Source organism: Labeo rohita, chromosome 13 (genome assembly GCF_022985175.1).
Source record: "Labeo rohita strain BAU-BD-2019 chromosome 13, IGBB_LRoh.1.0, whole genome shotgun sequence".
Classification (NCBI taxonomy): Eukaryota; Metazoa; Chordata; class Actinopteri; order Cypriniformes; family Cyprinidae; genus Labeo; species Labeo rohita.
In genome coordinates, this window is record NC_066881.1 from 29,341,292 (window position 1) to 29,362,945 (window position 21,654).

General features: G+C 29.5%; 1 protein-coding gene across 6 annotated transcripts in view; it reads left to right on the forward strand.

The window, feature by feature from the left end:
• cpeb3 (cytoplasmic polyadenylation element binding protein 3) overlaps window positions 1-21,285 on the forward strand; it is a 38,163-nt gene extending 16,878 nt beyond the window's left edge. For 4 of the 6 annotated variants that reach the window (XM_051125595.1, XM_051125593.1, XM_051125594.1 and 1 more), the window contains 8 exons: window positions 1,468-1,524; window positions 7,091-7,114; window positions 10,610-10,777; window positions 12,842-12,931; window positions 16,855-16,973; window positions 18,174-18,288; window positions 18,418-18,599; window positions 20,817-21,285. In XM_051125595.1, coding sequence (XP_050981552.1) covers window positions 1,468-1,524; window positions 7,091-7,114; window positions 10,610-10,777; window positions 12,842-12,931; window positions 16,855-16,973; window positions 18,174-18,288; window positions 18,418-18,599; window positions 20,817-21,044 — 983 coding nt within the window. In that variant the 3' untranslated portion in view covers window positions 21,045-21,285. The remainder of the gene's footprint in view (window positions 1-1,467; window positions 1,525-7,090; window positions 7,115-10,609; window positions 10,778-12,841; window positions 12,932-16,854; window positions 16,974-18,173; window positions 18,289-18,417; window positions 18,600-20,816) is intronic. The other 2 variants (XM_051125596.1, XM_051125598.1) reach the window with 1 other exon arrangement.
• The last annotated feature ends 369 nt before the right edge of the window (window positions 21,286-21,654 follow it).

A 21,654-nucleotide genomic window follows, 5' to 3' on the forward strand; every position in this document is an offset into this window, starting at 1 on the left:
TCCAGTCATTTCAACAGAAATTTCTTAAGGATGAAATCTTTCAGAGTGTGCGACTGGTTCACTTTAGTTCACTTTAGTCGCTGCTTGGTCTAGAAGTGAATTTTGTTTGAGCTGTGCTTCATACATCACTACACTAAATGTGACCAAAAAGCATTTTCCCAATGCATTAATGCACATGCAATCTTGTTTATTAGACCTTTAGTTATATTGTCTGCAAAACAAGTGAAAAATACTGACTGATAACAGTTTTCGTTTAGTGTATGTGAGTATTGTTTGTTGAAAATGACTCAGCAGTGACATTTAATTCAAATGACTATGTTTTTGAAGCGTAGGCTTTCTTTAAAGGGCATAGCGCTGTTGATGAGATGAATCATGTGGCACTTCAAAGGTGCTGATGCTTTATGATTAAATCGTGATGGGGGAATCAACTTTACACCTGTTTATTATTGTGCTTTGGCTATCAATGGCAAATGTGCTGACGCTTGAACTGCTTTGATTTGAATTATTCAGAAAATAGTCCAAATGTGAAGGATGTGCTCTCAGCACAGCTGCTGGTTCTCACCAGAGACACTATATATAGCCCAGCACACTAGTCTGATCAACACATGCAAGCTGGAAAACATTTGCCCTGTTTGTCTTGCAATCTCAAATACCTGTTGAAACCACACCACGTTGCGCAAATTTTTCATCGCGCGCCATTATTTGGCATTGGTTGAAACACTGAACTGCGGAGTGGTTCCTGCGGGGGAAAACTTTGCAAACGTGACTTGCGACGGTTCACAATTTGCGTAAGAGCCCGTCGAGGCTTGCTCACAGCGTTCACTGGAAGCCCACGGGACCTTTGCTGTCATTTGTAACCAAAACTGCTAATGCAGGCACATTAGGGGGCTGATTCTGAAAATAAGTCAACAGCTGTTTTACAGCCATGCAAATTAACTCTTCATGTAGTTACAGAGAACCCGTGTGTGTTTATGTGCTATACTTAGGGTATGCATTTGTGCATAGACGTTTGCTAATATGAAAAAAATCCTTAGGGGACATGTGGGGATGTCCTCATTTAGAAAGGATATTTAAATAGATGTTTTTAATCTAAAAATACAAATGCAAGTGCTTTATTAGCGAGCTTGGGTTATAATTTGAACACAGTTCAAAATACAATGCAAGAACACTTTGCATTCTCACCTATAAAAGTATTTTTGTTGCTTTTAATGCCGTTATCTGTTAGCTTTCAAGATATCTGTATGCCAAAATTCATCTGCACTTCTAAAAGGCGTTTAAAATGAATAGTCTTTCAGGATAATTGGTTAAAAATATTGGTGTTTCAGGCCTTACATCTGAAGTTCATGTCAGTTTAGTGAATTAAACTCTAATTTTGAGTAAAAGAAGGATTATAAATGGGTTTGTGGTATGTCAGATATCTCAATGGTGTCGTAACTCTCATGGTTTGTTTTTCTCATCTTTTTGTAGGTCGCATGGGTCTCAACTTTCACCATCCAGTAGCTGAACATATATTACCACTGAACTGTGAGTATCTCTCTCTGAGTATCTTGTTAATGCTAATGAACACATGCTTTTCATTTCAGATGAACAAAGTGTTGGATTTCTAAGGCAGCAAGTACATCTTGTTATATAAATCCACTCGTATTTCGATCTGCTGAGCCAAACTATTCAATATACACTCCCTTTTAAAAGTTTGGGTTCTGTAAGATTTTTTTAAAAAATATTATTGAGAAACAAGTCCTCTTATGCTCATTATTTGATCAAATAAATGCAGTATAAATAGAGTAAAAACAGTAAAACTGTTAAATATTATTACAATTTAAAATGACAGTTTTCTATTTGAATATATTTTAAAATGTTATTTATTTCTGTGATGCAAAGCTGAATTTTCAGCATAATTACTCCAGTTTTCAGTGTCACCTGATCCTTTAGAAATCATTCTAATCTGCTGATTTGGAAACGGCTGTGCTGTGTACGATTTTTTGAAAAAAAACTATGAAATAGAAATCTTTTGTAGCATTATAAATGCCTTTACTCTAAGTTTTGAACTATTTAATGCGTCCTTGCTGAATAAAAAATATTGTACTGATCCCAAACTTGAATGGTAGTGTATACTTATTTGTGCCGTACCACTTTGTGTCTCCCCCTTGTGTCTGTTTCAAAATCTTCCAATCCATTTACTTGAGTAATTTTGTTTACGTTTCCTCTGCTATAATTAAATTGTGTTGTATTGTTAATATAGACATTATATTTCCCGTATCAGCCAATGCAAACCCCATTTCAGTCTTGTAGGCCCCAGTGCAATGTGCTGACCCTCTGTTTTCTTCTGTGGTGCCACCAAACCGCACACATGAGCATCTCCCCTGCTATGATTAGCAGCCCTGAAAGCTTATATACACACGGTCCACCTCAGCCGGTGGCGTACAGCCAGAGGAACAAACATGAAAGGGAGGAAACGCCTGGAGCGTTTTTACCAGGGTCACTGTGATGACTTGAGCTAATCGTGCCCAGTACCCTGATGGCTGTAGTAGGTATCTGCGTATCTGCTGTAGGTACCACTGAAAAGCTTAGAGTGGGATGTTTGAGGTCTGGCGTGTCATTCGCGTGGTTCATAGACGCCGTTTGGTGGAAGCAGAACAGGAAGGAGCCGGCAGGGCCCGTGACCGCTCTTAAAACCTCTAATTTGGATAATTTAACTGGGAGAATAGTTTCCATGTCTGTTTGTATGAACTCGCCTTTAAAGTTTGAAGTTGCTCAGACTGAAGGTTGATAAGAAGTCTGTAAATTTTAAAATTGATATTATTTAATGATTTAGATTATTTAAATTTTTTCCCAACAGCCACTCCCCAGTTTGACCAGCCACATTTTTATTGGAAGATCGTTGTTATATGTTATGTTATGTTATGTTATGTTATGTTATGTTATGTTATGTTATGTTATGTTATGTTATGTTATGTTATGTTATGTTATGTTATGTTGTTATATTTATTCTTTATTTTTATAATTAAATTTTAGATGTAGTATATTAAAATACTTTTATATTAGAAATAGCTCAGATTTTTACAAAAATATATATATATATATATATATATATATATATATATATATATATATATATATATATATATATATATAAACTATATAAACTATATAAACTATATAAAGTAACTGTATCTGAAATCTAAAAAAGTCTAAAATAAATTATAAAAATATAAAATTATATATATATATAATTTCATACTTTTTGTAGTTTAAAAAATAAATATTTATATATATATATATATATATATATATATTTACATTTTAGATATATTAATATACATATAAAATATCAATATCAAATATCTCAAATAAAATAAATATATAAAAGTGTATATATAAAGCATTTTTACATTTTCATATGTATATGTGTGTGTGTGTGTGTGTGTGTGTATATATATATATATATATATATATATATATATATATGTGTGTGTGTGTGTATATATATATATATATATATATATATATATACACACACATATTCTTTTGTTTATAATTACATTTTATATTTAATTAGTATATTAAAATACTTCTATATTAAAAATTTTATATTTTTATATAAAACATTTTATATTTTTATAAAGTTTTATAAATATTACTATTTTAGGTATTAATATACATAAAATACATAAAAGTATACAAATATTCTTAACTATAATAATATACATAAAAGTATAAAACTATTTTCTGTTTTTATATGTCTGTATATATGTTTTTTAAGGATTTTTTTTATTTTCTATATGTATATACATATATCTAAATGTTAATATTTGTATTTAAAATTTAGTTTTAGTTACAATTTTAGTCATTTTATGTGCTTTTTGTATTACTAATTAGGTTTCATTTATTTTGATTTTGAGGTCAGTTTCAATTTCTATTTATTGTAATTTATTTATTTATTTATTTTTATTTTTATTTACAGTTTAGTAATTTTAGTAATTTAGTCTTTAGTAATTTTCAACTTAAGTGCTTCAACTTAAACTAATTGAACCTTAGAAATGTTGCCTTTGCAACTAGCTAAAATAAGCTTATTCATGTCTAATGTTTACATTTGAATTATATATAAAATGTATATAATTTATATATATAAAAAAGTGTAACAACAACTTTCAGTGGACCCAAAATGAAACCAATTTGAATTGACATCAGCTTTAGAAGTGAATTTGAATCACTTTGATTAATGTTCTAGTTAACTGAAATAAACACACATTAATGTCTTTTTTTCCATTTCAATGGCTTCATTCTTGTTTATATGTAAATATGTTTATCCTGCCGCAAATTTAGCTGACTGGTCCATGTTTTCAGGCTGACATTGATATGCTGCCCTGCATGTCAAAAGTTGAACTATTTTTAACTCAACATGGCGTCTTAAAACGTGTCAGTCCTGTTGTGAAACGCTGAACAACAGTAAGACGTGCCATAATGGTTAAAGACGTCCATCTAGTGCAAATATACTTAAGAAATGCCTTAGATGATCAGTGTTTTTTTGTGAACACCATCCTAACATATTTATACTAGAAGCGAGCAGCACTAGTATTTTTTTTCTCATTTGAATCCCTTGATGGTCTGGGTCCACACATTAATCCATCTATAAAGCAAAACTACCCGCCACAGCGCAAAAAATGTCTGGCTGAGGTTCATTTCACACCATGTTTAGAGGACAGAGTTTGTTTGACTCAGTGTTCTTCCTCTGTATCCCAGTGTGTCAAGGTTGTGTGTGATATGCTGTGACTTGTATTAAGAATCAGCCCGAGGGACTTCCACCAGTTGCGGTTCCTCACTCTAAAATGTGACAGTGGTTATTCTTTAACAGAAAGAGAAACTGCTGTATCACTGTAACTTGCCTTTTTCTTGCTGCCCTACAGTCACTTCTCAAATCCCAGTGAGGAACAAACGCCCCGTCCGTCTCTCCGGGTGTGCGGTGACTCACTCCAGACACAGTAGCTTTCTCCTTTCATTGTTGCTAGGAGTATGAGACCCCGTGACACTGCCGGTTAGACGTCTCTGTTTCTATGTACGCAAAGACTACAGGCCGTTTTAATGAAAAACCAAAAAGTGAGACACGCCAGAGAATGAGAACAATAGCTCCAGCCCTGAAAATGTCATGCAGTTGGAGCAGTTCTCTATGGCTCGCTTTAGACCTGAGTACTGCAGGGGACTTCAGGATATTGCTAGTTTTTTTTGTTTTTTTTTTTAAGAAATAATCTTTTTTTTTCTCTCTCTCTCTTTTTTTGCAACAATTCATAACATTTAAAAAATACATATTAAATACATATTAAATTATTAATTAATTAATTTGTTTATTACATTTTATGTTTCCACCGTTTGCACAAAAATATTAAACAACTGTTTTTTAATATTTGTAATAATAGTTTAATAATTTGTAATAATTAAGTGTTTTTTATGTTGCACTGAAGACTGGAATAATTGCTGTTGAAAAAGAAATTATAGGAATAAATTACATTTTAAAATGTATTATTATTAATTAGAAAATAGTTATTTAACATGTATATAAATAAAAAATATATTTAACAAAAAATATATATAAAAATAAAATAACATAAAAAATATCTTAAATTATTTTTAACAAAAAATTGAACAGAATTCTGCTGTACCATCACAGGAAAAATTAACATTTTAAAGTATATCAAAGTAGTTATTTAAGTTATTTAACATGTATAAAAATAAAAATACAATGTATTTTTAATTTTATAATTTTATAAATGTATAACTTCATTAAGTAATTTATACAAGTATTTTTAATACAAAAAAAAAAAAAAATCAGCTCTACCATCAGGAATAAATAACATTTTAAAATGGAAAATAGTTATTTAACATGCATAAAAATAAAAATATAATGTATTTTTAATTTTATAAATGTATAACATTATAAATTAATTTATACAAGTATTTTTTTAACAAAAACAAATTGAAAAAATCTCTACTATCAGGAATAAACAGCATTTTAAATTAAATTAAAATAGAAAATAGTTATTTAACATGCATAAAAATAAAAATAAAATGTATTTTTAATTTTATAGTTTTCTAAATGTATAACATTTATAAATTAACTTATGCAAGTATTTTTCAGGAAAAAAATGGGAAAAAACAGCTCTGCTATCACAGATAGTAAAATATATTAAAATAGAAAATAGGTATTTAACATGTATAAAAATAAAAATATAATGTATTTTTAATTTTATATATTTTTTAAATGGATAACATTATAATATTAATACAAGTATTTTTAACAAAAAAAAAAGAAAAAAACATCTCTACTATCAGGAATAAATAACATTTTTAAATGTATTGAAATAGAAAATATAAAAAGTACACGTTAAATAAAAAGTATTTAACTTGTATATAAAAAATATAATGAATTTTTAACTTTAACTTTTTTAATTTTATAAATTTATAACATTCTAAATTTTATTTTTTTGTTGTTCATAAATAAAAAAATTCAGCTCTACTATCACAGGAATAAATAACATTTTAAAATATATTAAAATGGAAAATAGTTATTTAACATGTATAAAAATAAATATGTTTTTTTAATTTTATATATAAATGTTTAACAAATTTTTAATTAAATTATATTATAAAATATATTTTTATAAAATATTATAAAATATATTTTTAACAAAAAAAAAGTGGGGGAAAAATCTAATGCACAAAATTTTTCATTACAATAAAATTTCCTTTAAATCTGTGCCATTTGGATTTGTTGGACTGCATTGATTTGTTATTCCATTAGCTAGCTATAAACATGTCAGCAGTTTAACTAATTGGTATCTTGAACAAAAAGATTCTGTTCAGCTGAAAGAGAAAACTACAAAAAAAAACTATGACATCTCTCACAGCATCACTCAAAATGCAGTGCGTACTAATATTGCATTAAGAAGTGTTTCATAATGCAGCGACAACTGAAAACAAGCTTGAAAAACCCTGTCTGTCTCTCTCCCTCTTCTATATGTCTGTCCGTCCCCTCTATCATGTCCGTCTCTGTCCACCTTTCTCTCTCTTCACCCATCTCTCTGCTCTCGAGCAGCCAGGAGCTATGGCCGCAGAAGAGGTAACCTATCGCCTTCTTTATGTTTGTGCTCGCAGAAATGATGGGGCTTTTGCTCAGGCTGAATTCTGTGTTGTCTATGAAGGTCACTGGGATATGCTATTGGGGTCATAATATCATAACATCTGCTTCATTTTTGCAGTGATTGCATTAATTTGTGTTAATTTTGCCATTGTTTTGTGCTAATAATTGAAATATTGTTTCCTTTTTTGTTATTGCATATAAACAGGAATATTTTACCCACTGATTTCCTAACAAAATGGTCGAGGATTGCTAAAATATTATTTAGAAAGTTGACAAACCCTGTTTGAAGTTAATCATATGGGCTTGCTGGAACTCTCATCAAGTGTTGGTCTAATTCTGTCATCCAGTTCTGTGTCAGAGGGTTTAATGTTGGCTTTTGCTCTAGTTTCGTTCCAATGCTCCTCTCATACCCCTTTTCCACTATGAACCACTAATATCTTAAAACTACAACCACCAAGGCTGTCTGACAGTCCCAAATGTGGCATAATGCCTTTAGTTAATGGACACCCTGTGCATTTATCATCTGTCTGTTTAAATTGATTTACAATCATATATGCAAGTTCATTAACGTTTTTGTTACGTTTAAAAATACTGATTACTTAAGACAGCATTATGACACTGAATAAAAGGAGAAGTCCACTTCCAGAACAACAATTCACAAATAATTTACTCACCCCCTTGTCATCCAAAATGTTCATGTCTTTCAGTTGTGAAGAAATTATGGTTTTTGAGGAAAGCTTTTCTTCTCCATATAATGGACTTCATTGGAGCCTCAATTTTGAACTTCCAAAATGTAGTTTAAATGCAGCTTCAAAGGGCTCTGAACAATCCCAGTCGAGGAAGAAGGGTCTTATCTAGCGAAACGATCGGTCATTTTTTTTTGGAAAATAAAAATTTGTATACTTTTTAAGCACAAAAGCTTGTGTAGCACAGGCTCTGGGATGCGCGTTCACAATGCTACGCACTATTGAATCACGTCGAAAGGTCACGCAGAACGTAGGCGGAACTACAGACCCAGTGTTTACAAAGCGAACGCAAAGACTAAGAAAGTGCAAGTAAGTCAAACGCTGTTTACAGACAAAAAGTTACAACGATGTCGGACGATTCTGAAGTTGTAGGAGAAAATAAGGTAGAATTTTTCGCCATACTCTACCTTTTTGAGCCAGAGTACCCAGACAATGAACTTAGACGTGATTCGTAGTAGTGATGGGAAGTTTGGATCATTTTACCGACTTGGGCTTTTGAGTCTCGTTCAGCAAAACTAACGAATCTTATTTTCGAGTCATTTCGTTCATTTTAGCAAAATATAATTAAAATGTTACGTGTTACTTCCCTAACACATCTACTGCTTACACAAACATTGATCACATTACAAACAAGACAAAACTATAATGCTATAAGAATCAGAAAAGATTCATTCATTGTTTACCTGGGTCTTTAGTCTATGATTAGCTCAGCTCACCTCTTAATCTGAGTTTTCGAGTTTGAATCGTTCGTTCATCACGTGACAGCCCTATAAGATAAACGAACGACTTGAAAAACCTCAAAACAGGTGAACTAATTCCAGTACAGAACCTAATAGGATGTTGCGCACGTGCGACTGAACGAATCATTCCATGAGATGACTCGTTCTTCCCGAGTCACATTGAAGATTCGTTCAAAATGAACAAATCGTTCAAAAACGACCTATTACTAATTAGTAGCGTCGTGGGCGCGCATCCCAGAGCCTGTGCTACGTTAGCTTTTGTGCTTAAAAAGTATACAAATTTAGATTTTTTGATTTAAAAAAAAAAAAAAAAAAAAAAAAAACATTTGCAATCGTTCTGCTAGATAAGACCCTTCTTCCTCGTCTGGGATTGTTTAGAGCTCATTGAAGCCGCATTTAAACTACATTTTGGAAGTTTAAAATCGAGGCACCAATGAAGTCCATTATATGGAGAAATGTTTTCCTCAAAAACCTTAAATACTTCTCAACTGAAGACAGAAAGACACGAACATCTTGGATGACAAGAGGGTGAGTAAATTATTTGTGAATTGTTGTTCTGGAAGTGGACTTCTCCTTTAATATAACTCTGCATGTTTATATATGTGCTCAAAACTAGGAATAATGATGGAAAAGGGATATCAGTGTTTGTGTCTAAGGGTCTTCTGATCACAGCACTAATTTTTATTTATTAATTTATTTTTTTTGCATTGCAATGCAATATGAAAATGTGCCTTGTTTTATGACGCTTTGGATATTAATGGCTACCTCATCATATTGAATGTGTCTTCAGGTTAACACTTTTGTTATTTGTAATTATTGGAAATTTGTATTTTTATGGGTGATTAAATGTATCATTTTATGAAAGCTTCATTGTTTTATTGCACTTTGGAACAATCCAGTTTCATGTAATATTTACTTGATTAACAATTTTTAACCAAATTGTATGGTTATTTATGCCACTGAAATAAATATCGTAATATATGTATAAACTATCATTCAAAAGTTTAGGGTTGGTATGATTTTTTTCATGTTTTTATAAGAATACTCTTATGGCTGACAAGGCTGTTTTTATGTAATTAAAAAAAACAGTAAAATCAGTGATAATGTGAAATAATATTCCAGTTTAAAATAACTGTTTTCTATTTGAATATATTTTAAAATGTAATTTATTCCTGTAACAAAAAGCTGAAGTTTTAGCATCATTACTCCAGTCTTCAGTGTCACATGATCCTTCAGAAATCATTCTAATATGCTGATTTGCTGCTCAAGAAACAATTATTATTATCAATGTTGAAAACAGTGATGCTGCTTTATACTTTATACTCACGTGGAAACTGTGATACATTTTTTCAGGATTGATGTAATGTCTTTACAGTATTTTTTTTCTTTTTTAAAATTTGCAGTCACCCCAAACTTTTGAATGCCAGTATATTATATTAAAATAATATGTGACCCTGGACCACAAAACCAGTCTTAAGTAGCACGAGTATATTTGTCGCAATAGCCAAAAATACATTGTATGGGTCAAAATTATTCATTTTTCTTTTATGCCAAAAATCATTAAGATATTAAGTAAAGATCATATTCCATGAAGATATTTTGTAACTTCAAAAGTTAATTTTTGATTAGTAATATGCATTGCTAAGAACTTCACTTGGACAACTTTAAAGGTGATTTTCTCAATATTTAGTTGTCTTTTTTTTTTTTTTTTTTTTTTTTTTTTTGGCACCAAACATCAATGGAAAGCTTATTTATTCATGTATGAATCTCAGTCAAAAATCCACCCTTATGACTGGTTTTGTGGTCCACATAATAAAAATGTTAAATAATTGGTGTAGAAGTTAAGTGTTCTTTTTTTTTTTTTTTTTTTTTTTTTTTGTCCACTAATCTGTTTCTGTCCTCTGGCTTTCTCTTTCTTTCATCTCCTTTCCTGTGTGATTCCTCCTTTTCTCCTTTTCTTCTGTTTGTGTCTCTACTTCCTGCTGCAGGTCGCTCTTCACTGTTTCCTTTCGAGGACGGCTTCCTGGACGACGGTCATGGGGATCAGTCGCTGACCCCCGGACTGAGCTCACCCACCCGCTGTCAGAACGGAGAAAGGATGGAGCGCTACTCCAGGAAGGTGTTTGTCGGTGGACTGCCACCCGACATCGATGAAGGTACATAAACAGATGCCTATTAATATGTTAATTAATATTAATATATACTAAATATTATGTGTGTTAAAAGTACAGTGTCATACATTGAAAATTGAAAGATTTTAGGTCAGCTATGTATCTGTTTCTGGTTTATTATTGTTAAAAAGATAGTTCATCCAAAAATGAATATTCTGTCATAATTCACTTACCCTTAATTTTTTTCTTCTGACCTTTAAGATATTTTGAAGAATGTTTGGAAACAAACAATTACCAGTACATGACTTTACTTGAAGAGTATGAAAAAATAAATACTATGAAATACTATTGAAGTCAGTAGCTACCAGAATCTGTTTGGTTACCAACATTCTTGGTTATCAAAATATCTTCTTAAAACAATATATAAATACTTTAACTTATTTAGTTTAGGTTGTTGCCAAGGCAACATTTCAATTTTTTGTTTAGTTTAAATTTGAAACAATAAAATGACTAATATATTATATATTGAAATACAAAAAAAATAAAAATGACCAAAGCACATAACGATTTTTTATTTTTTAAATTGCTAAAATTCTAATGAAAATTATGAAAATAAAAGCTAATTCAAAATTTTAATTAAAACTATAATAGTATAGTAATAATAGTAAAATAACACCAATCTGTTTGTTGTTTTAAAGAAGGATTTTGGTGTGTTAACTTTTTATGTGCAGTTGCTAAAAATTGACAAATAAATAAAGGTATTTAAAAGAAAAGAAAAGAAAAGAAAAGAAGAAATAATAGAACTTCTGTGACAATATGTGGGAATGTGGGAACTCTATTTTGTAATCATTTAGACCTGTTTTTCCACCTAGTTAAAAAATATATAAATAAATAAATAAAATAAAAATACAATAAAATATAAACTAGAATAAAATGTAAATACATATAAAATTAAGTAAAATAAAATTTAATTTAATTTAATAAAAAGGAAAAAAAGAAATGATAGAACTTTTATGACAATTTGTGGGAATATGGGAATGCTATTTTTCTGATCTTTTAGACCTGTTTTCATTTTCACCTGGTTAAAATAAAATAAAATAATAAATTAAATAAAATATTAAAATGCACTGTATAAAAGGTAAAGTAGAATAAAATACAATAAAATATAAATAAATAAAAAATAAAACAAAACAAAATTAAATTTTATATCAAATTAAATTAAAAAGAAAAAAAGAAATGATAGAACCTTTAGGACTGTAGGAATGTGGAAACTATTTTTCTGATCTTTTAAACCCTTTTTCACCTGGTTAACAGTAAAATAAAAAAATAAAATACAAAAAATATATAAAATAGAATAAATTACAATAAAATGTAAAATAAAGTAAAACAAAATAAAATAAAACTAATAATGTAATATAATTAATACGAAATAAAATAAAGTAAAATAAAACAAAATTTAATTAAATTTTATATTCAATTAAATTAAAAAGAAAAAATAATAAAACTCCATTTTTCTGATCTTTTAAAAATACAAAAGTATATAAAACAGAAGAAATTACAATAAAATATACAGTTAAGTAAAACAAAATGAAATAAAACAAAACTTAAATATAATATGAAATAAAATAAAATTAAATTACATTTTATATTAAATTAAATTAAAAAGAAAAAATAAATTGATAGAACGTTTCTGACAATTTGTGGGAATGTGAAAACTATTTTTCTGATCTTTTAGACTTGGTAAACCATAAAATAAAATAAAATAAAATAAAATAATTAAATAAAATTCACAAAAAAAAGCATGTAAAACATAGTAATTTACAATAAAATATAATATGAAATTAAATTAAATTAAATTAAATATTAATATTATACGCAAAGTATATCTTCAGACCAGAATATGATATAGACTGGTGGGTTATGCACTTTTGGCCACAGAAAAACACCAGGCGAATAAATAAAGATTTTTGATATTCATAGCAATGAATTGCATTTTGCAGAACTAGAGTCCCCAGCTTTATTATACAGAGAAGATACAGTGACTGCTTGCTTTTTGACAATATTTAAAATCCATATTTTTGGCCTAAATGCTTTCCATTTTTCCTACAGATGAGATCACCAACAGTTTCCGTCGCTACGGTCACCTGGTGGTGGACTGGCCTCATAAAGCAGAAAGCAAATCCTATTTTCCCCCTAAAGGTAATGACATTGACATCATCTCTCCTGCAGAACTTCACTACAGCTGCAGATGTTTAACAAATCAGTGACCGAATGATTCCCCTTCATTTGTGTGAAAGTATTACATCACAGCCGGTCAGCATGCACCTCAAATGAGTCTATTGTGTGGATGCTGGTCAGCGTTGAGTCTCAGAGCATCGGGAAGCTGTTGTGTTGTGCATAAGATTGGTCTCTTATCGGTTCAAAGTGCCTCCAGGTGTTCATTGCTGTGGCTTGAACAGACGCAAACAGACAAGTACTTACAGATACACACCTAGAGGGAGAGACCAACTGCATTTCATCATGTAACACACGTACATGTTTGTGTGAGTAGCTGGAAAGAGCTGACAGGGTTGCCACTGTTTTGATATTTTGTTATATAATGCAATGATTTGTACTTTTAGTCCAAGTACTTTTTGAGCCCACTGTATTTGTCTTCATTCATGAGATTTCTGTGTTGTATAATGATTTGCACTTGTGGATTTTATAGATTTGGACTCCTGTAGTCCTCGTGCTTGCGCCGTCCTTTCACCGTGTTTAAGTGCCGTTTGCAGATGTGCTCGTTGTTCCTCCAGCTCATATGAAACACTGATCCAGACTGAGTGAATGGAAGATGCTGGTCATTTTTCCATCCAGTGTTGTGTAAAGCGTCATGACTCACAGTGGGCAGGACTGAGGTCAGTGCTGAGGCTCTAAATACATTAAATAGGGTTAAATGCCTTCTCGAGGTGCTGTTATACGCTTATCAGTAACGCCGAGATTTATTTAAGAGCTCCTTCTGTTAAGAAACCAGCTGGAAAGCAGGATGGAAGTGAGGCCGAGGTTTTGCTGGTTAACATGGTCAAGTTAGCCCCTGCTGGTGGGTGCTGGAATTACACAATCAAAACAAAAAGCATTGTTTTTACTACAAACCATTCAAAAGTTGTATTCTGATCATTTTTTTGCAAGCATATAAATAGTTAATATTTTATTATAGTAAAATACAGTAGTTAATTTAGGGTAAAGTGCAAAAATATTATTATTAATTATAAATAATAATTACGATAATAATAGTATTTTTTAAAAATATATATGTAAAAAATTATTCTAAGATGTATTTAATATATAAATTATATTTTAATTAGATTTTTGTATTTTAATTCAATTTAAATATTGATTTTATATAACTTGATTTAAAAAGTTATGTGAAGAAAAAAATCTTTCATATATATTTATTATTATTCATGGTAATCTGTAATTGACTATAGTTTGCCAATCTGAATTTATTTTTTGTGATTTATGTATTGTATTTAAGATAAGAAGATGGTCTCCAGAAGTTGTGCAGTGTGTTCTGTTTAATACATTTTTAAAAAATAAATGTAATAAATTTTCGAGCATATGGTAAATATTTTATTATAGTAGATGTTTTACCAGTGTGTTCATAAAAGCTTGAAAATATTTTTGGACACAGTAGTTCATTTAGGGTAAAAGAGAAAATATACAGTAATAATAATAATAGTATATTTTACAATTTTAAATACATTTTAAATATAGATATATTTTAATTATAATTTTAAATTATATTTATTATATTTATGTTTACTTTTAAATGTGTTTTTAAACATCTTTATTATTGATCGTAATCTCTGATTGAGTATTTGCAAGCATATAAGAAGTAATTTTTTTTTTTTATTGTATTTTATTATAGTAACATACAGTAGTTCATTTAGTGTAAAGTGTGAAAATATTATTTATTTATTTATTTATTAATAATAATTACTGCAATATTTTAATATACATGACATATTTTAATTAGTTATGTATTTTAATTTAATTTAAATATGATTTAAAAATTCCATGAAGAAAAAAATTATTTCAGATGTATTTATTATTCATTATAATCTGTAATAGAGTAGAATATTGGAATCTGAAATTGTTTTATAATAATAATACGTTTTACAATTTTAAATATATTTAATCTAAAATATATATTAATTATATTTACATTTTTAATTATATTTAAATGTTTACTTTCAACTTTCAAACATCTTTATTATTGATCATAATCTATAATTGAATATTTGCAAGCATATAAATAGTAAATATTTTATTATATTTTATTGTAAAATACAGTAGTTCATTTAGGGTACAGTGTGGAAATGATGATGATGATTATTATTATTATTATTATTATTAAGAAAAAGAAGAAGAGAAATGATAAATAATAATTACTATTTAATATATTAAATATATTTTAATAAGATTTATGTATTTTAATTACATTATACAAATATGTATACATGATTTAAAAATTCCATGAAGAAAAACATCTCTTAGATATATTTATTATTATTCATCATAATCTGTTATTGATTAGAATATTCCAATCTGAATTTATTTTTTGGGATTTATTTATTATATTTAAGATCAGAAGATGGTCTTCAGAAGTTGTGCAGTGTATTCTGATGAATATTTTTTTTTCAAGCATTTGGAAAATGATTTATTATATTTTATTATAGTAGATATTTTACCAGTGTGTTCATAAAAGCATGAAAATATTTTTGGACACAGTAGTTAATTTAGGGAAGAAATCTACAATGATGATATTAATAACAATAATAATAATAATAATAATATTTTAAATATATTTAGAAAATGTATTTTAATTAATTATATTTACATTTTTAATTATATTTAAATGTTTACTTTCAAATGTTTCTTTCAGACATCTTTATTATTGATCATAATCTCTAATTGAGTATTTGCAAGCATATAAATAGTAAATATTTTGTTATATTTTATTATAGTGAAATACAGTAGGTCATATAGGGTAAAGTTTGAAAATATTATTATTATTATCATTATTATTATTAGAAGGAAATATACAATAACAACAATAATAGTATTTTACCATTTAAAATATATTTAATATAAATATATATTAATGTATTAACATCTTTATTATTCATCATAAACTCTAATTGAGTAAAATAATCCAATCTGAATGTATTTTTATGCATTTAATTATTATTTTTAAGCTCTATTTATATGAAACCTCTGGCACTCTTAAATCTGATGCTTGTACGTGAATCTCCCCCAACACACTCCTCTGATTTCTTGTGCTGTCTTTGATTGGCTTTCCCAAGGTTGTTCATATTTCTCTGTTCTTTCGACTCCTTACACTCCGTCTGTCTGTCTCTCTTTCCCTGGGGCAGAACGCCGTGTTCTTTTCTTCCCTCTGGTCTTTCTGCTGGCTCTGATCCTGATGTTGTCAAACTCCAGTGTTATAGAGGGAAAACACTCCTTTAAAGGGCTTGAAAATGATGGACGTTATGAATTCACAGACAGAGACAGACAGCGTATGGGCTCTCTAAAACAGTCAGGTTAATGCAGAGTCGTGGCAGTGAGAGAAAGAGAAACTTTAGACAATCTGTGTTAATTTACAAAACTGATAGATTCAATTATGGATGGTTGTGCAAAAATACATGATATAATAGACTGCATAGAGATTAACTGTGTTAGGAATTTGCTTAAAAATATTGTTTGACAATGATAAGTTGTGACTAATATTTAATTTATGTCAGTGGTAGCTGTAATGTGAAATAAATATGACAGTGGCAAGTTGCAGGCGATTTTATTTCCCCACTGTTCAGCCAAGATTCGTTTCAGCTGCAATAAACAGCCTGTCCCAATTTCACCTCAGCATGACCACGCCCATTACCCTGCCCACTCAATCAAGCTCCTCCCACATGGTTACTGTTAGTTTCAGACTCGTTGTGTTTATTCCTCCGCATGCAGACTCGGTTCAGTCCGTGCCGTCAGCAGCGGTTATGTGCTTCCTGTGTTCTGAGCTCTTCTGGTTTTGGCTGCAGTCTGACTCTGTGCAGCCAGGGATTGTCTCATCTCTTATGCTCTTCCTTCTGCAGGTTACGCTTTCCTGCTCTTCCAGGAGGAGAGTTCGGTCCAGGCTCTCATTGATGCCTGCATTGAGGAGGACGGGAAACTCTACCTTTGTGTCTCGAGCCCTACTATTAAAGATAAACCAGTGAGTGAAGCACTGCCACAACTCACTAAATGTCAGTGTTGTCAATCTGTCATCTGAAGAAATATGGTTTAGTACTCTGTCTAGACAGAAGCTCAGATTTTTAAATGCTGTTTGAAATAATTATTTTAAAAATTTGAATTTTATTTAATTTTATAATAATTGTATTCATATATATTCTAATATATTATAATTTAAAAATATTTTCATTTTATAACTTACAAATATATGTGACCATGGACCATAAAAGCATTCATAAGGGTCAATTTTTTAAATAAATAAGCTTTCTATTGATGTATGGTCTGTTAGGACAATATTTGGCCGAGATACAACTATTTGAAAATCTGGAATCTCTCAAAATATTGAGAAAATCACCTTTAAATTTGTCCAAATGAAGTTCTTGGCAATGCATATTACTAATCAAAAATTACGTTTTCATATATTTACAGTAGGAAATGTACAAAATATCTTCATGAAACATGATCTTTACTTAATACCCTAATGATTTTTGGCATAAAAGACAAATTGATCATTTTGAACCATACAATATATTTTTGGCTATTGCTACAAATATTTATTTGATCAAAAATATGGTAAAATTATAAAATATTATTGCAATTAAAATAATGGTTTACTATGTTAATATACATTAAAACGTAATTTATTCCTGTGATGCAAAGCTGAATTTTCAGCATCATTTTTTAATTTTTTAATGAATAAGAACAAAAAAACAGCCTTTATTTTTTTGTTGTTGTTGTGGATGATGGAAATTTAGCACTGCATTAAATGAATAAATGATATTATTATTATATTATTTTTCAGTATATTAAAACAGAAAACCATTTTTTAAAAATGTAATTATATTTTACAATATTAATTTTCACATTATATTAAAATTTAATACATATTGTAATATATATATATATATATATATATATATAATAAAAACATTTTTTAAAAATGTAATAATATTTCACAATATAAATTTTCACATAATATGTTTATAATTATAATTATAAACAAAAAAAAAAAAAATATATATATATATATATATATATAATTAGTGTGTAATAAGCTAATATAATTTACAGGGTAGACTTGAGATGCCCAAATTCACCTGACTTTCTCAAAAAAAAAAAAAAACAGTTAGCCCTTACCAGGTCATTGAAATTCTGCTCGAGATTGACAGTTTTTCGTCCTCAGGTCCAGATTCGCCCGTGGAACCTGAGTGACAGTGATTTCGTGATGGATGGCTCTCAGCCTCTTGACCCACGCAAGACCATTTTTGTGGGAGGCGTTCCACGACCTCTAAGAGCAGGTAAATTTCTCTCTCATACAACATCTCATGTGCTGGATATGAAATATCAAACATGCTATTATTGTAATCCTTTGGATCATCATCATCATATGCTGTATAATGTCGTGTTTCTCCTCTGTGTGTGTTTAGTGGAGCTGGCTATGATCATGGACAGACTGTATGGAGGTGTGTGTTACGCCGGCATTGACACTGACCCAGAACTCAAATACCCTAAAGGTGCGGGCCGTGTGGCCTTTTCCAATCAGCAGAGCTACATCGCTGCCATCAGCGCCAGATTCGTCCAGCTGCAGCATAATGACATTGACAAACGGGTGAGTGAGCTTCAATATTTATCATTTTACACAATGCAGAAGACAGGCGATTTAATAGCAAAATTCAGTTCAGTACTCAATTGTTATGAGGGTTATTAAGCTAAATCTAAAACCATAAAAAATACATTATTTGAAATAAAGTGAAATAATAAATATATACTAAAATACTTGTTGATGTACTAAAATGCCAGAACTGAAATAAAAAAGTAAATATAGATAAACTGTAGATTTAAAAAAACAATAATTCAAATAACAAAAACAATAAAAGTACTAAAGTTTTATAGAAAATTACAATGAAAAAAAAAACATATATATATATTTAAAAATATTTTTTTATATATTTTTAATATAATTTTATATACAATTTCAGTGGGAAAAACTATATATATATAGAGCTACAAAAAATATAAATATAAAATCAAAAATATAAAAATTAAAACTAATTCAAAATCTCTATTATACTAAAATAACACTGCTCCTAGTGCACTGAACTTTATAAAATGAAGCATTAACCTATAGCAATACGTTATAATGTGACATTTTACTTGAAACTATTTGAACTTGCCATTTGACCTTTCGAAACACACCCGGATTTTACCAGAGCCTGTGTGAAGGACTCTTTACAAACTGAAAATCTGCTTAATCATGGGCCATTTTAGAAACCTGCAGAATGCTATGAATGCTGTATTGACTAGACGTGTCCTAGAAGAGGTTTATACTGTACTTTTATAACTGTAATTCTCTATGTGATTGCATAGTGGCAGTTTTTGTACCGTGGCTTTCCTGTAGGCCGTTTCCATACGGCCAACAATACAGACTGTGGAAACCCTAGAGCAGACTGTGTGTAATCAACATGACCATGGGCTTCTGGAGGCCTGACAGCCATTTGAAGTCTCAGACGTGGCGTTTGTTAATTATAGCTCCATGCTATTCCTGTGCGCGTATGTACACACTAGACTTACTGGACTGTTTTGGGAATGTTATTCAGAAGTAAATAGCTGATGGTCACTGGACTAAAGCTAGATGCTCACCAGAATCCCCTCCACCCCCCTCTATCAGTGTGTCACATACTGAAATACTAGTTCATTTTGTGCTGTTAGTATAAATGTAAATTTAGAAACATTAGTCAGTAGTTTACATCATAAATATATCATATATCATAAATATTATTTTCTATAAATTGTTTATTTTATACTTTTCTATATATGTAGTTCAGTTGTAATATTATAAGATTTTTTATATATTATATATTAAAAAACAATTAATAAGTAATAAATAAAAAAATAAGTAATTATATAATAATTATAATATAATATATAATGAATAAATACACACGCACACACACATGTATTTAATTAATATTGTATTATATAATTTTGTAAATTTAATTTTATTAAGTATTTATAGTTAAATTCTAAAATCTTAATATAATATTGTATATAAAATATTTTTATTGTATACTCTATATATGCAGTTCAGTCATAATATTATAAGATTTTTATATATTATATATAAAATATATAAATAATTTATATAATATATATTCAATAAATATATATCAACCTGTTAATACATATCATATATATATATATATATATATGATGAATAAATATATGTAATGTATAAATTATCTATAATTATTCATATATAATTATACTATATAACATTTCTTATTGTTTTATTAAAAATATATAGTATATTTTCTTTAATTGTAGTTAAATTGTAATGTTATATTTTAAGGTATATAATATATATATATATATATATATATATATATATATATATATATATATATATATATATATATATATATGTGTGTGTGTGTGTGTGTGTGTGTGTGTGTATATTTTATTTTATAAACTATACATAAATCAATCGTAATATACAATATATATACATACTATACAATTTTTATATATTATATATATAAATAAATATATATAATTTTTCCTATACATCTGTCTGCCTATATCTATATATCTATTATCTTTTGTAACATTATAAATGTTTGCACTGTCACCTTTAATAAATTAAATGCATCTTTTGCTAAATAAAAGTATTAATATCTAAATATTTAAAATAAAAATACTGACCCCAAACTTTTGAACAGCGTTATATATATGTATGCGCTTCCTCATGTTATTACACACATAAACCAAACAAGAATGTAGCTTTGATTTGTGTCTCTATAATCGCTCTCTCTGCCCGTGTCCGCAGGTGGAGGTGAAGCCGTACGTGCTGGACGATCAGATGTGCGATGAATGTCAGGGCGCTCGCTGCGGAGGAAAGTTCGCCCCTTTTTTCTGTGCCAACGTCACCTGTCTGCAGTATTACTGCGAGTACTGCTGGGCGAGCATCCACTCGCGCGCCGGCCGTGAGTTCCACAAACCGCTGGTGAAGGAAGGCGGAGATCGACCTCGGCACGTGTCCTTCCACTGGAGCTGATGCCGAGAGTCACGTCACCCTCTCCAGCCACCCAACACCTTCAACACCATGACCAGTAACCGCACACGGATCTCCCCTCTCAGCTTTTGTTTTTAGAAAACAAATATCATGATATCTCTGTCCACTATATTCTCTGCTTACAAACACTTAGGAAAATATGAATTTTGAGTCTGCGTGCTCAAACGTTGCACTTTGGCACAAACAGTCGATGTTAATGCTTAATCAGGATGTTGTGCTTTAATTCTCTCATTATCCTTCGTTTGATCGGTTTAGTGCTCCATGTAGGTAACATTAGACAGTGTGAGACTATATATATATATATATATAATATATACAGTACATTTACAAAAAGGATATATTTTTATTTTCATATTTATCTATATACACATAGATAATACGTTTTGGGTGTCAGACTTTTTCAAGGAGCATGCACTTATTGTGAAAAACAGAGTGGTGGTAGGAAATTCCCCTTTAGATGATGACAAAAAAATAAGTTACCAAAGGTGAAATGAATTCATTGAGAAAATCATGTTTAAGTGAGCTGTTAAAAAAACACTTGAGTTGTTAGAGTAAAACGCCGTTTGCTCTCCATGTTGAAATGAATAGTAAT